At 36.9% G+C, this 13,866-nt stretch overlaps 3 protein-coding genes across 6 annotated transcripts; 1 reads left to right on the top strand and 2 right to left on the bottom strand.

Moving 5' to 3' along the window:
• The first annotated feature begins 12 nt into the window (after positions 1-12).
• Positions 13-2,712, top strand: LOC103422293 (urease accessory protein D). 4 transcript variants are annotated; one of them, XM_008360338.4, is made up of 9 exons: positions 13-146; positions 276-341; positions 458-532; positions 633-704; positions 786-830; positions 996-1,229; positions 1,656-1,738; positions 1,889-2,057; positions 2,333-2,712. In XM_008360338.4, the coding sequence occupies exons 1-9, from the start codon at positions 45-47 to the stop codon at positions 2,444-2,446; spliced, it is 960 nt and encodes a 319-aa protein (XP_008358560.1). In that variant the 5' UTR covers positions 13-44; the 3' UTR covers positions 2,447-2,712. The 4 variants fall into 4 exon arrangements, with proteins under 4 accessions (XP_008358560.1, XP_008358562.1, XP_008358561.1 ...); XM_008360340.4 differs by lacking the exon at positions 633-704; XM_008360339.4 differs by lacking the exon at positions 276-341 and having other exon boundaries at positions 14-146.
• A 700-nt stretch (positions 2,713-3,412) lies between these two features.
• LOC103422295 (UDP-N-acetylglucosamine diphosphorylase 1-like) lies at positions 3,413-8,523 on the bottom strand. The gene is made up of 15 exons (XM_008360346.4): positions 8,157-8,523; positions 7,869-7,923; positions 7,636-7,787; positions 6,506-6,545; positions 6,274-6,366; positions 6,087-6,199; positions 5,894-5,968; positions 5,603-5,642; positions 5,422-5,504; positions 5,126-5,203; positions 4,503-4,646; positions 4,267-4,334; positions 4,048-4,162; positions 3,798-3,954; positions 3,413-3,686 (listed from the first exon to the last, which is right to left on the bottom strand). The coding sequence occupies exons 1-15, from the start codon at positions 8,304-8,306 to the stop codon at positions 3,589-3,591; spliced, it is 1,461 nt and encodes a 486-aa protein (XP_008358568.2). The 5' UTR covers positions 8,307-8,523; the 3' UTR covers positions 3,413-3,588.
• A 4,365-nt stretch (positions 8,524-12,888) lies between these two features.
• On the bottom strand, positions 12,889-13,866 carry LOC108171908 (uncharacterized mitochondrial protein AtMg00810-like). Its single transcript, XM_017328685.1, has one exon. It carries the CDS (start codon positions 13,864-13,866, stop codon positions 12,889-12,891), a length of 978 nt encoding a protein of 325 aa, XP_017184174.1.

Raw genomic sequence — 13,866 nt, 5'->3', positions numbered from 1 at the left:
TGTACACAGGTTACAGCTCTAGAGAGAGAGAGAAAGAGAGAGAGATGGAGAGAGAGGGAAGGGTGGAGGTGGAAAAAGTGGGAGGAAGGTCAACAGTGACAAGATGCTTCTCAAAGTATCCTCTCAAGTTCATCATCCCCAGAAAGGTCTCATCTTTTTTCTCCACTTCATTATTCTTCTTCTGTTTTTGTCAAAATTTTCAGATCAAATTTCATGTTTTGATGAAAATAATGTGAAATGATCCAATTGGGGTGTTAATTTTGATGTTTCCTAAGGTGGGTCCCTCCAAAACTGATGCTGTTTGGGTTTACAACCTCACCTATGGTGGTGGTATTGTTTCTGTATGTGCTTTTTTGTTCATCAATCTGTATTTGCTTGTGAATTGTAATCCGTTTTGTTTTCTGGGTTATTATTATTATTCTTATTTTATTTTTTTGAACTTGTTCTCTTGTTTTAGGGAGATTCTATTTCATGTGAGTTTAACATTGGAGATGGCTGCACCACTGTCTTAACAACCCAAGCTTCCACTAAGGTTACTTAAAAAACGAAATCTCTTCCTCGGATTTTAGGGAACCGTAATTAGCACTTCAGAATAGTCATTTTGCGCGTCGTTCTTACTTTTTTTTCTCTAGGGAGGAGTGCAAGATAACGATTTTGGAGTGCCAATAACATCTCGCGGATTCATTATCTTCATTCCCTTATTCGTATGTGGAAGATTGACTTCAATGAAATGTACTGTGTCTGGAATATATGGATTTCTCAAATGGATTTTGGTTGTTGCATAGGTTTACAAGTCTGTGGGATTCAAGTGCTGTGAACAAGTCTTGGAGGTAAGAATTTAGCCTAATCAAACATATAGTAGTTTGATGCCGCACATTTTAGGGACGTTTTTAATACGCAGTTGAAGCTAAATATGTGTTGTTCGGATTAGTTCATGCTTTCTGTCAATGGCTACATTACATGTGAATCCTGGAAATCACGTTTCTGTGCAGTAGGCAAGGGTTGGGAGCAATGCCCTTTTGGCGGTCATTCCTGATCCTGTGACATGTTTTTCCACGGCAAGATACTCTCAGAAACAAGTCTTTAGGGTAGTTTCCGACTCAAGTTTGGTCATTGTGGATTGGATTACCAGTGGGCGTCACGAAAGTGGAGAAAAATGGGATTTCGATCTTTACAAGAGCATCAACCACATATTTATGGAAAATGATGAACCTCTGTTTCTGGACGCGGTAATCTTTTTCTTTTCATTTCATTTTTTATTTGTTTCCAGTCTAAACATCCAAACGCTTAGTTCTTAGGGATGGTAATTCTACCAATAAGTTTTCTTGGAATTTGGGAGCTGCATATTTCAGGTTCCCTATATGTTTGAGGACTAGATTTAAAGATGGGATGCCCTGTTTCAACCTCTAAGCACAATATTTCTAACTTTATCAACTTGCTAAATTTAAACGCCTGAATATGCCCATTGATGTAATATGTATTGCTTGTCTTTCGTTTCATCCCCATGTACATATATGCAAATGTATCTCCTGGTCCAGTTCAATAATCAAACTTGTTTTTATGCTTGCACTAGGATTTTGAGAAATGAATGCTTGTGTGAGTCCTGTTGTCTTCCCTTCCTCTTTTTCTCAGATGGTTCAATGTTTTTAGGACAGGTGCACCTCGAGCGTGGAAATATCTCTTCAATTGCTGAACGAATGCAGGACTACCAAGTAATTGCAATGGTTGTACTCTTGGGGTGAGTATTTCATGATTCATAGACCATTTGCATCTTCTCCTAAACCTTTATCAAATGTTTTACAGTGGTTTTAATTTACTCATCTTGATATGGAATGGCAGTAATTACGTGAATAAATCAATGTTACACCTTGCGGTTGCTTCATTATAGGCCAAAGATCAAGCACATTCAGAACCTAGTTCAAGAAAACGTGAAGAGGATCATGTCTGACCAATTACACATTCCTTCCACCGCGTCAGGTCACCAAATAAAAACAAATTCTGATAATCGCTTCGCCAAACCAAGCTTTATTGCTTCTTCAAGTGTTTTTGGTCCTAAGGTATATTGGTCCGGTGCTGCTAAGGGCCTGTTCATGTTCTGGTGTAAAACCAATGCTTGCCACATATTGCGCATTTCATATTTCCTCAATAAGATAAATCTAGTAATTTCTATGACACGGTTCAAGACCCACATCTAACTCTCTTTTCATGTTCTTGCTTCAAATATGTTTTCCATTTTTAGAACATTGGAGTGATCATACGATGCTGCATGATTCTCTACTGAATTTCGCAACCATCTGAGGTAAATGCGAGTTAATGGTTATTTTTTCTGCAGGGAATCGGGGTGGTTGTTCGTGTAGCTGCTACAACAACTGAATCAGTTTATAAGTTCCTGCAGCATCAATTGGCCGGCATGGAGCCACTACTTGGGGTATCGCCATATCACTGAACCTGCGTGGAGAATACGAAACTTCAAACACTTGGTTTTGGTCTGACACCCTGCGACCTTTGTCGGAATCTAGCTCTTGCTTTCCTTGCCCATCCTTTTCAACGACTCAGCGGCTCGACGGAGATGGTTTAACTGGACGATAAGCTTCTCGGAGTAGCTGGAGAAAAATGCATTGTAACCTGGATGGTTCTTCCAATCCATGATTAAATTACATTCCTAGTTACAATCGTTGCGCGTTAGAGTGAATATTGGCTGATTATCCTTGACTCTTTTTGCTAAACATTTGTTATGCTAGATATCCCACATTGGAACGCTTGTAACTACGCAACGCAAGAATAGCTAAAGTTGACGGGCTCATCATGTTGTGTTGAGGTCAAATTAAGCACGTCATAAGCCCTCGGTTAGTAGGGCATCCACGTAGATCTAAAACTCATAAAACCCTACTTATTCGGATTATCTAGAAAATCATTTCCAATTGAGGCCAATCAAGCTTTTCAAAAATAAAACAAAAACAACCAAATAATAAAAGGGGAGTAAATTTTGCGCTGTCCGTTCTACCTTCCACACTCTTCGTTTTTAATTTTGTTCTTGGTTTTCTTTTGATTTATTCAACGTGTCTTAACTAAGCTTTCCAAACTCAACGAGAGAAATTTGCACTGTCGATGACTATTTTCATGCGTCATGATTCATCGGAAAAATATTAAGAGGCCAGAGAGTCCCACATGGGAAAAAGTTGATTAACTGACTTTGCTAAGCCTAATTGCGTAGACTTGTAACTATGCAAGACATGGAAATGATTAGATGTACAAGAGAGTAGAAGTGGGTGAATGATTCATTATCCTCACAAAAATGTCAAATTAAGCACGCCTTAAGCCCTCTAGTTGGTAGGGAAACCCCACCACCTATAGGTGGGTAGCAATTCACACCTTGACAAAGCAAACAAAGGTGGCCGCCGAGACATAGAACTGAAGCATGACAAAAATACATGTATATCTCAAAGACCTTCATATTATACACAGCAAATCATCCACTAATCAATCACAAACGTTAAAGATATAGGCGGAGCTAACTCACACTCTAGGTTTTAGTAAAATACAGCCGCACAAATTAAGGGTAAAAAAAACCACGATTCTGTAAACAGATTAGAATGTAATCTCGCAAGGGGCATGGAAGGTTCGTCCACGGCAAATAGCTTCGAGGTTTTCTCCGGCATACGAACAAAGAGGTGACACCTCCACACCTGCACTCAACATCAACTGTGTCAGTGCAACTTTCCCTTATTTTTGTTTCCTTCCCCTGCGTTTATGCACATACTAGAACGCAAATAAGAAACAGTGCGTGCGTGAGTTACCAGTTGCATATAAAGGCACTGAATGTGTTAAGAATCCACCAGCGGCAACTACCCAACGAGCGTGGAGTCGGAGAACAAGAAGCCTGGCACTATCCGGAGTGTCATAATTTGACCCGTTTGCATTTTTTACCGGTGCAAACTCTTCTTCACGCAATACCTGAATATTTGGCAAACAAATGCTATCCTTAGCACTGCAAAGTCAAGAAAGGAAATTGTTGGGATTAGAGCAAACACGGGGTAATGAAGTCACCTCAAAAAGTGCAGTTGAGGGTGCATAAGGAAACGCATCGAATATGAATTGCTCTAGTTTGAATCCCATCGACTGTCCATGGATAGAAGGAATTTTCTTCTCAGCGAGATGGTAACTGCATTCAAAAAAGCATGTTTACAATAATATTGTTACAATATCGAAAACTAAAGATTGGAAATTCCAAACGTAAGGCCATAAGAGAGAGAGAGAGAGAGAGACATGCTATCCTTCTCAAGGCCATTAGCCACTTGGTTTAGAAAATCCAGGGTGAACATGTGCAAACACACCTGAAAAACACAATGTCGCAAGAGTTGCCATAACTTAGAAAGCACGAAGCTGCCATAACTCATAATTCAATCCACTAAAGAAAAAAGCGTAGAACTTAGAAGACAAAGTAGTTATTTCAAAAGAAAGAAATAGTAGATGATGAGATCAGAGGTAACAATAGACATTACATTACTCCAACAAAAACGAAGACGTCCAGTTTCTTGATTGATTGCAGATGCCAGAGATGAGTCCATCTCACTGTATTCAACCACAGTAAGAGGTCCTCCTTTTCCTCGACGTACAAACACACCAACCTTTTCTTGTGGGTATGCCTGTAACCAAAAACCCGAAGTAACTAAAAATGTGATATATCAGAATAGTTCTAAAAACTCTATGTATGGAACGATACAAACTTTCGGAACTCATGTGTAACAAACACAGGTGAAAAACTGATATCAGTAAAATAGTTTCGTCCAAAATATCGTCCATCTTTTTTCTGGCTTTACCAATATACTCATACCCATATGGATGAAGATGAGCCAGTTCTGATGAGTTCTCCCCTACAGATGCATAGGCCGCACAACAGATATTTTGAACTATGAAAGACTCTGACACATACATTAAAATCCACTATAAAACGGTAATATATCTTTACCCGAGCAAGCACCATAGCTCGTATCAAATCATTTGAGTTCTATCAGCCTATCACAATCCATACACTTCAGATACAAGAGCAGGAGCAAATGTATGTGTGTGTGTGTCACAGAGAGAGAGAGAGAGAGAGAGAGAGAGTTAAATTCTTGTCAATTACCTTACGAACAACTTTTGCAGCAGCTGAAACACCTTTATCAATGAAATATCCCAAGAACGTTGGATCAGCTACACGAACCTGCTTTCAACAACCTAATCATTATAAGAAAAACTTTCAACTCTTTCTAAAAAAGAACATTTAGACTCCAGTTGATTTAGGCAGATATGAGAGGAGAAAAAGATGAGTATTTTCTTCCTTGACCAACCAAATAATGGAAGAGAAGGAATTTCAATGTCTGCCCTTCTTTTTCCCCTGCTTGCAGACTACACACGAAATCAGAAAGGAAGAAATCTCACCAGTGCATTGTCAACTCCATAGCAATCCACATATTTAATTCCTCTTGTAGCCATATCTTCTAATAATCTTGATGATTTTAAAGCTGATAAAATATATGGGCCCAATTTATTAAGGAATGTCTTATCAGCAGTTAAGGAAAATTGAGGAAATTAAGCTCAGCCAAATCTAATGGGAAAATACCTGAATATACTCCTCCATTCCCATCTGGTGCCTTAGCTACCTGGTTTAGAAGAATAAACTGGCATTAATCATAGGCCTTTTTTGTTGGAGGCAGTATATCACAATCTTTATGGAATGGGAAATACAGTGGCTGTGTGCTACACACATGCATATAATATCGTAAAACAAAATTATCCTTTTGTTATATTCTAAGTACATCTAAGGTAAGTAAGAGATTTATAAAGGCTTAAAAGAAGGAGGTAAAACAAAGTGAGGTTTCTGAATAAGTTACAGTTCAAATAGAAGCCTTACTCTATATGGAGTTTCCATGATAAATCTTCCATCCTTTGAAACACAAGGTATGGTTCCTTGCTGAAAGAAGGTTATCTGCATCAAGGGAGTTTGAACTTAAGAAAAGTAAGCAAAAAATCTGTTTTCTTCAGAATAAACAAAAACACCTTGGCTATCCACAAAATATTAGAAAATAGAATATAAAATTTCTTACCTGGTCAGCGTCGAGACCAAAGTATTTATGAGTTTCAAAAAATTTCCGTGTGGATTCATCAGTAAATGGGCTGGTCATGATATACCAATGTATTTGCAGTGGAGCAGCGTTACCTGAATAACATAGCAATTAATATGAAAACCCAAATTACTTGAGACCATAAAGAACCTCTTGCAATGAAACATACCCTCATTTGTAGCTTGAGCAGCTAGTCTTTGGACACACAAAATCCGCTCAGCTTGGAGTTGAAAGAGTGACTTTCCAGATGGAAGCCCAATGTCTAAAATATAAGTATAAATACACACAAGGGTAAACTTTTCTGGTAAATGTAAACATCAAGGTATGATACACACAATGCTTCACAATCAGGTGAATATATGAAGAAAAAAAAAAGAAAAAAGGAAATGACTACTACTCACTGAAGCATCCCTTCGGATCTGAACTTCCAAGCCGAGTTCCCTACAAAATTAGCCAAGCTTACACTTGAAAAAAATGATAGAGCAGAACTGAAACAACTCAAGTATGGAGAAAATGTCCTGAAAGAAACTCAGCCAGAAGCAGTGTAACAGATTCATTCATGACTACATCCCCTCACATCACATCTTGATAGCCTCAAAACACAAACATTCTCAAACGGGTATAATCATTTTATTCATGACAAAAATTTCTAGTGGCTTGCATTACCACAACATTTATTATCCAGAAAATTACTAGGCTTGAGTAGTTTACTGTTACTATGACTTGTGCACACAACACTTCAAATGAGATTAAGTGAGCCAGGAAGCTGAGAAAGATGGACCCCTGACACGAGCATCAAATTCTTTAAAAGCATTCACCTAGACGTGGAACCCGAACATGTCGGTATTTCACGTTCCAAATGTGACAAGAGATTGAAATACAGTGTAAAACATTTTCACTCTGTATCATACATCCCCCATAACCCCAAAAAACAAAAACCAGAAAAATAAAAGAAAGAAAGAATAAAGATTTTGGAATCCTACAAAGCAATTTTGCTGTACATGATGCTTAAACAAGGGGAAAACCATATTCCAATGCTTTTTCCATCACTAAGTGCCATCAACATTGTCCCAAATGAACATTTAGAAAATAACATCCTACCAACCAGAGAGAGGGAGAAACACATTATTCGTAAAACTATCTACAAATCCATAAAGCAACATCATAGCAAAATAATAGTTAGAGAGGGAGAGAGAGAGAAGGAGAGGATGATTAAATACATTATGGACTAAAAAAGTTTGCTTTAAACATTAAGCGTACAAACCCATCTGTAATCAAGTTGTCTTTATATACACAAAACCCCAAAAAGCGAATCGATCCCGAAAGTCATGGTTTGAAGGACAGAGAAAGAGGGGCACCAAATGTAACACCCCACATACAAATAAAGAAGCACTACTAAACTAATAATTCTCTTTTTGATGCAGTATAAAGTTAAACATTGAGCAAAAGCAATGAGTGCCAAGCAATGCCACATTAAGCAAACATATCTATTAAAAGCTACAAAACATGATTGAAAAAAATTGGACCTCACCTGTCCACCGGACAAAAGTAGGACAGCCAACTTTCCCTCATGGATGGCTTTCAGTCCCATCTTCCACCACCTCTCTCTGTCTTCTAGCGTTCGCTCCTCCACCGCCGACACACTGCTCTCCGGCACCGGCTCAATCGCCGCCGTCGGCAGCCCTGTCAAACCAATCAAAATCCATCAGAACTACTAATCATACTTTGATTATATTTTCTGCGTGTAATTGGCAAGGTACTGACCGTGAGATCGAAGCGAACACCGTATGATCCGATCGATTCTCGAAAGATCCAAACTCTAAACAAAAATGCAAAACAAAATGCATCAATCTCTTGATTCAGAAGCAAAAGCAACAATGCAATCAATTCAACTGTCCCAGATTGGCATTGAAATCCAATAAATTTATGAAAAATCAGATGAATTATCGTTAGTGGTCCCAAATTCGATCACTGCCGAGTTCTGTTTTAAGAATCTTAACTGTTTGGCTGCCGAGAAAATTAAAACCAGAGGAGGTGAAAGAAATAGAGGACCTCGATTTCATTGACGAGAAGCTGGCGTTCGTCGGGGGAGAGCTCGTCCCAGAGGGCAAAGGCGTCTTCTTGGCCGTAATCCTTGAGCCTCTCCAGCAACGCCTGAGGCGGGGGTGGCGCCAACAACGCATCGTTCGATGGCTCACTCATTTTCTCTCTCTAGAATTCTGAGTCTCTCTCTCTCTCTCTCTAGATCTCTCTATCTCTCTCTCCCCTCTCTGCAAGCTTAACAGAGAAAACGAGGGAGTGAGCGTCAGAAGACAGCTAACGGTAGTAGTGGCGAGGAAGACAAGAATCATTTACCAGTGGGCAGAGTAACCACCCGCTCTATCGGAATGACGAAAATACCCTCGATTCCGGAAGTACCAGTTGGGTCATGGTCCATTGGGTACTTGCGACTCTGCCAAGATTTAAGCTGTGGGGCCCGGATGGGTGGGTCCCATTGGTTGATGTTTAGTTTTACACTCTTACGTTGGAAATTCATGTAAGATTTTTCAGCGTGGTCGTCACACAAGATGATACATCATGTGTCTTTATATAAATAGTAGATTATGTGTGCTAAAAGGTTAATAGATTAAAATTTTCCATCACTTGCATAAAAATATATGATGTATCATCCGTATTTCTGTCATAACTAAAAATTTCTTGTACTCTGGGACCTAGAGATAGAGCTTCAACTATGGTCCCTCTACCGATTTTACCCCTGTGACCGGGTGGGTGCGATCCGAACCAAACCGTTCCGGAAATGGGTTGGGTCTATGGAAAGAAAGAATCTCTTGGTATAACCAATGGAAATTAAAATTATGAAATAGAGATTTGTCTTTCCAAGGATTATAAAAGAAATTTTTGGTTTTTTATAAGCCAATGAATGCGGGATGATGGTGGATGGATTGTAATCTAAACAATAATTTCATTATTCAATTAGGAGTCATTGGCGAAAATTGTCGATTTTTGACAGAAAATTTTCATTGTATCCAGAATACGAGTGATGCACCATATGTAAGTGGAGTGAAGTTTTATTTTTTAAATTGTTAATTTTTCAATACAAATATCCCACCACTTATATAAGGACAAGTGATGTACCACATCGTGTTTCGGATATACTGAAAATCTCCCGATCTCCAAGACACATGTTGATCCAATCTCATATTGTTTTCATTTTTCTTATTTTTAATTGTGCAAAAGGGTTTCTGAGACTAAATGTGTCTATTCTTCATATAAACAAGCGATGCACTAAACTAAACTAAAGTATAAGCAGCAAGAAGATTGACGCAACAAATTTAAGCGTAATTTGTAAATGGATGTGTTATCCACATACCCTATTTTACTTTTTACACACCCTTTATTAATTTATGTTCGTTGATCTTCTTCAATTCATCCGATCCGACGACTAAAAATTAGAAAGGTGTGTGAGAAGTAAAAAATGATGTGTGGATATCACACCCCCTTGTACATATGCAACCCTCTCATCTCAAGTCGATTAAGAAAGTTTGAGGTGCATGTGGATAAGACTCATGGAACCCTATTAACTTGAGAGTCTAGTATTACATAGACCAAACATTTATAGAAGATGCTTACATACCAACCTTCCAAACTCTGGTGGAAAAATTAGGGGGATAGGCATAAAATTTCATTCATAGCCATCTTGCAAAAGTTTTGTAAAGAAAATGACATGGGAAAATTTGGCTTTCGCAACATGGTAGCATTGAATTAGGCACTAAATGGGAACACTAGAGTGGAGAGTCCTCTAACATTAGTTATTCTCTAATTTGGTAGGAAGGATCATTCTCAATTTCAATGTTGAAAAAGAAAGGTGGTTGAATTCTACGATATGGGTGAGTCTTCAATCCCTTAATATAATGTCATTTTATCACATTTGTTGATATACTTATGCTAAGGAAACTTTCTCAAAATGAGACTCTTTATGAAGTCTCTGTGACCTCACATTTTAACTTTAATTATCGTGTCAACATTATAATTAAAATACTGTGCAAAAAATATGAGATGACAAAGAGTTCATAAAGAGTCACACTTTTCAAAGTCTCCGTAGCATTTATCGTAGTTATATATATAGATCATATATATAATGGTAGGACTCACGCAACATATTACCATCTTCCTTAGCTCTCGAAGTCTAGTGGATTTGTTGTCCTCAATTTAGTGTTTTCTTCATGTTTTATCTTTTGAAAAACTAACAATGTTAACTCTAAAATGAAATGAAAGAACAAGTGTCAAACTACATAAAAACGAGACACCAAATTAAAAACAGTAGATCTGCAATCAAGATGCACCTATATTAAAAAGTGCTTGTTGTGTACAATAGTAACTATAAGTGATGGTACACTCGTCATACCATAAAAGTTTAACCAAATCAAGTGTTACTAGCAAGATCGTAATGAAAGGTTGGACACATGCACATTACTTCCTTTGTTTTCAAACATTGTGATTTAAATATCTCCATTGTCCCTATCGTGTTGAGCTGTGGTTGACATTTCATGCGAGGTAACAATCAAATAATTGTTGGGGTGGCCAATGCCCTAGGCCCCAAGTGTACTGATTTCGTTTCTCTTTTTGTATTTTGACAACCTTTTCTTTGACTACTATAAACTATTCGGGTTCGGTATTATTTGTACAAGCTTGTAATTTTCCTTTTTACAAGAATATATTATTAGGATAATAAAAAAATAAATTCATATCGAATTCGTCATTTATAAAATTAGAATTTATGATTTGTTACTAACAAATAAAAACCGTAATACTACATTAAGTTGTGAGTTATTAATTTTAATAACATAAAGAATAAAAAATGGATAAGAAATAGGATCATCTTGATAGGCCATAATTTGATCCACCTCTACTACTAATCAATATAGTACGTATACTTTTCAACCCAAAAAGAAAATACACCAAAAATATGATTATCCTGCCTCCGTTGGCTCTTATTACGTAATCATACATCATATAATAATAATAGTAGCAATAATTAAAATAGTTTAAATAGTAATAACTAATAAATAAAAACAGCAATAAACAGTTTTTTATTTTATTTTTTTATTTTTTTAATAAACATCAATTTTACTATTCTAAAATACACTAAGAGATGAGGAGACCTTATTTTTGCAATAGATCTACAACTAGTAATAGATGATTGCCATAATAATCACATAGATATACTATCTGGTTACTCACTTTACTTATGGCTCGTTTGGAAGTGTTTTTAAAATTACTAAAAATACTTTTGCTGAAAGTGTTTTTGAAACCAATTTTTAGTAACTAGTATTTTTTGCAAAAAACGCTTCAAGTACTTTTGAAATTTAAAAATAATATCACCAAAAATGCATTTAATCATTTTAAAAACAGTTTCCATCGAGTTCTAAACCAACTGCAACAACAAAGGTTGCTTGCTAGTTTAGTATAAGGTGAGTAGGTGGTTGGGAAAATAACATGCGACTGAACATCAATGCCTACCTTAATAATAACACATTATTACCAATCAACTCAAAGATATTGTAGTACTGCCCTATCCTTAAGTATTTTTTAAGTGATAAAATCATGAGAACTTTAACGAAAAACTTCCGGTACTATTTATTTTAACGAAAAATCATATTTTTACACTAAAAAGTCAATAATAATACTATTCACTTTATCCTTAAAGTTTTCAAATCATTTTCATTAGTTTTAAATACAATCATTAGTTTTAACTGGCCAAGGTTCTTCTCAAGGGTTACACACGCAATGTAACGAAATGACATCATAACAAATTTCAATCAAGGACATTAGCCTAGTCCAATCTAATCTCAACTTTATTCATTTAAAGTCAAGAATATACGCCCTTTCAAATTGACCTTATACCATCATTCACAAATCTTCAATTTTCATTGGCACTAAGTGTGGGGAAGAGATCCCTCCGGATCTCTCCCACCAAAGCCATCCCAATCCATTAATCCGAGCTCTTGAAATGTGATCGAACAACTAAAATTATTATAACTTTTATGAGGCCCCTTATTTGTAGCCGTTGGATCAAATTCAAAGATCTGAATTAATGGATTAGGTAGATTTAGTGGGAGAGATCCAGAGAGGATCTCTTACCAACTAGTTTTTAGTTTAATAATAATTGTTTGATGGAAAGTAATCTTATAGTCGACTCATACAAATTCTTAAGTATGAAGATGATAAAAAACGAATTACAAATAACAGTTCAATTTTATCACCTTTACTTTATCTTGTGTGGCCTCTCTGATCCCTCTTGAAATTTTGCCATATTTGTGTTGAACTATTATGGCCATTTAATAATAAAGGTTAGTGGTAAATGAGCAATTTTAGATTCGAATTGTTAACTACGTCGAAAAAGTATGAAGATTATCCATCACAATGGACTGGAGAAGAAGATGAGGCTTTGGAAGAAAATGAAAGCTTGTATTGATATCTTCTAAGTTGAACTAATTACAGAAAATGAAAAAGCTTTTACAATTTATACTAGCTTACAAGGTAACTAACTCTAACCTTGTAATTGATAACGATAAGAGGAAGCTTAATGTGTAAGTAACTGAGAGATAGATATTAGACAGAGAAAACTAGAGAGAGAATTGTAATAACTGTTTTTCCTCTATTGAATTAATGAATGAGAATAATTACAACTCAGTATATATACTTTTACACCCACATAACTTCCTTAAGACACTACTACTAACATAATGACACTTGTCAACATCCTGTCTACCCATATACACTATCATCTTCCCTCAAACTTTTGCTGAGAACAACCAAGCATGAGATTGGAACAGTTAAAACGAAACTGAGGAGAACAAAGGCCTTTAGTAAAAACATCAGCATATTGATCTGCAGAATTAACAAACTGTAACAAAATAGTACCACGTTGAACTCTTTCACGCACAAAGTGACAATCTATTTCAATATGCTTGGACTTGGAGTGAAACACAGGATTCGTAGCAAGAGCCATTGCAGAGATGTTATCACAGTGAAGCAAAAGAGTGTCGAGAACCGGCATATGAAGATTCTGTAACAACTGTTGAATCCAAACGATCTCAGCAGTAGTAGTGGCCATGGCCCTATATTCAACCTCAGTAGAGGACCGGCTCACAGTATGCTGCATCTTGGAGCTCCAGGAAATTGGATTAGACCCGAGAAAAATCACAAAACCAGTAGTAGAACGACGATCATTAGGGTCATCGGCCCAATCAGCATCTGTATAGGCTCGTAAGTGAAAGGAACCAGGACGAAAGCAGAGCCCCAAGTGTATAGAACCTTTCAGATATCTTAAGATGCGTTTTACTGCAGCTAAATGCGACTCAAGATGAGAGTGCATGAATTGGCAAACCTGATTGACTGAGAAAGCAATATCAGGGCGAGTAAAAGTAAGATACTGCAAAGCTCCTACAAGACTTCGATAGGAACCAGGATCAACAACCGAAGAACTACCATGTGAAAGTAATTTCTGATATGGATGACAGGGAGTAAGACATGGCTTGCAATCCAACATATTTGCTTTGTGCAACAATGCCTTCACATATGTGGATTGATGAACAAATAAGCCTTGAGGTTGATACTCAATCTGCAACCCGAGAAAAAAATGGAGAATGCCCAAATCCTTCATGTCAAACTCAGTAGTAAGTTGAGAAATCATTGATTGAATAACATCATCACTAGTACCAGTAAGAATGATATCATCCACGTATAGCAAAAGAATCAT

This window comes from Malus domestica, chromosome 10 (genome assembly GCF_042453785.1).
Source record: "Malus domestica chromosome 10, GDT2T_hap1".
Classification (NCBI taxonomy): Eukaryota; Viridiplantae; Streptophyta; class Magnoliopsida; order Rosales; family Rosaceae; genus Malus; species Malus domestica.
This window is presented reverse-complemented; position numbering and strand designations above follow the sequence as displayed.

What these genes read in the sequence shown, in the direction of transcription:
- LOC103422293 (XM_008360338.4), top strand. Translation starts at nt 45, where the DNA reads ATGGAGAGAGAGGGAAGGGTGGAGGTGGAAAAAGTGGGAGGAAGGTCA. An exon ending in ATGGTGGTGGTATTGTTTCT is followed by an intron (nt 342 to 457) that starts GTATGTGCTTTT and finishes CTCTTGTTTTAG; the next exon opens with GGAGATTCTATTTCATGTGA. An exon ending in CAAGTGTTTTTGGTCCTAAG is followed by an intron (nt 2,058 to 2,332) that starts GTATATTGGTCC and finishes TTTTTTCTGCAG; the next exon opens with GGAATCGGGGTGGTTGTTCG.
- LOC108171908 (XM_017328685.1), bottom strand. Translation starts at nt 13,866, where the DNA reads ATGATTCTTTTGCTATACGTGGATGATATCATTCTTACTGGTACTAGT.
- LOC103422295 (XM_008360346.4), bottom strand. Translation starts at nt 8,306, where the DNA reads ATGAGTGAGCCATCGAACGATGCGTTGTTGGCGCCACCCCCGCCTCAG. An exon ending in TACTTTTGTCCGGTGGACAG is followed by an intron (nt 6,546 to 7,635) that starts GTGAGGTCCAAT and finishes CTAATTTTGTAG; the next exon opens with GGAACTCGGCTTGGAAGTTC. An exon ending in AGATCCGAAGGGATGCTTCA is followed by an intron (nt 6,367 to 6,505) that starts GTGAGTAGTAGT and finishes CTTATATTTTAG; the next exon opens with ACATTGGGCTTCCATCTGGA.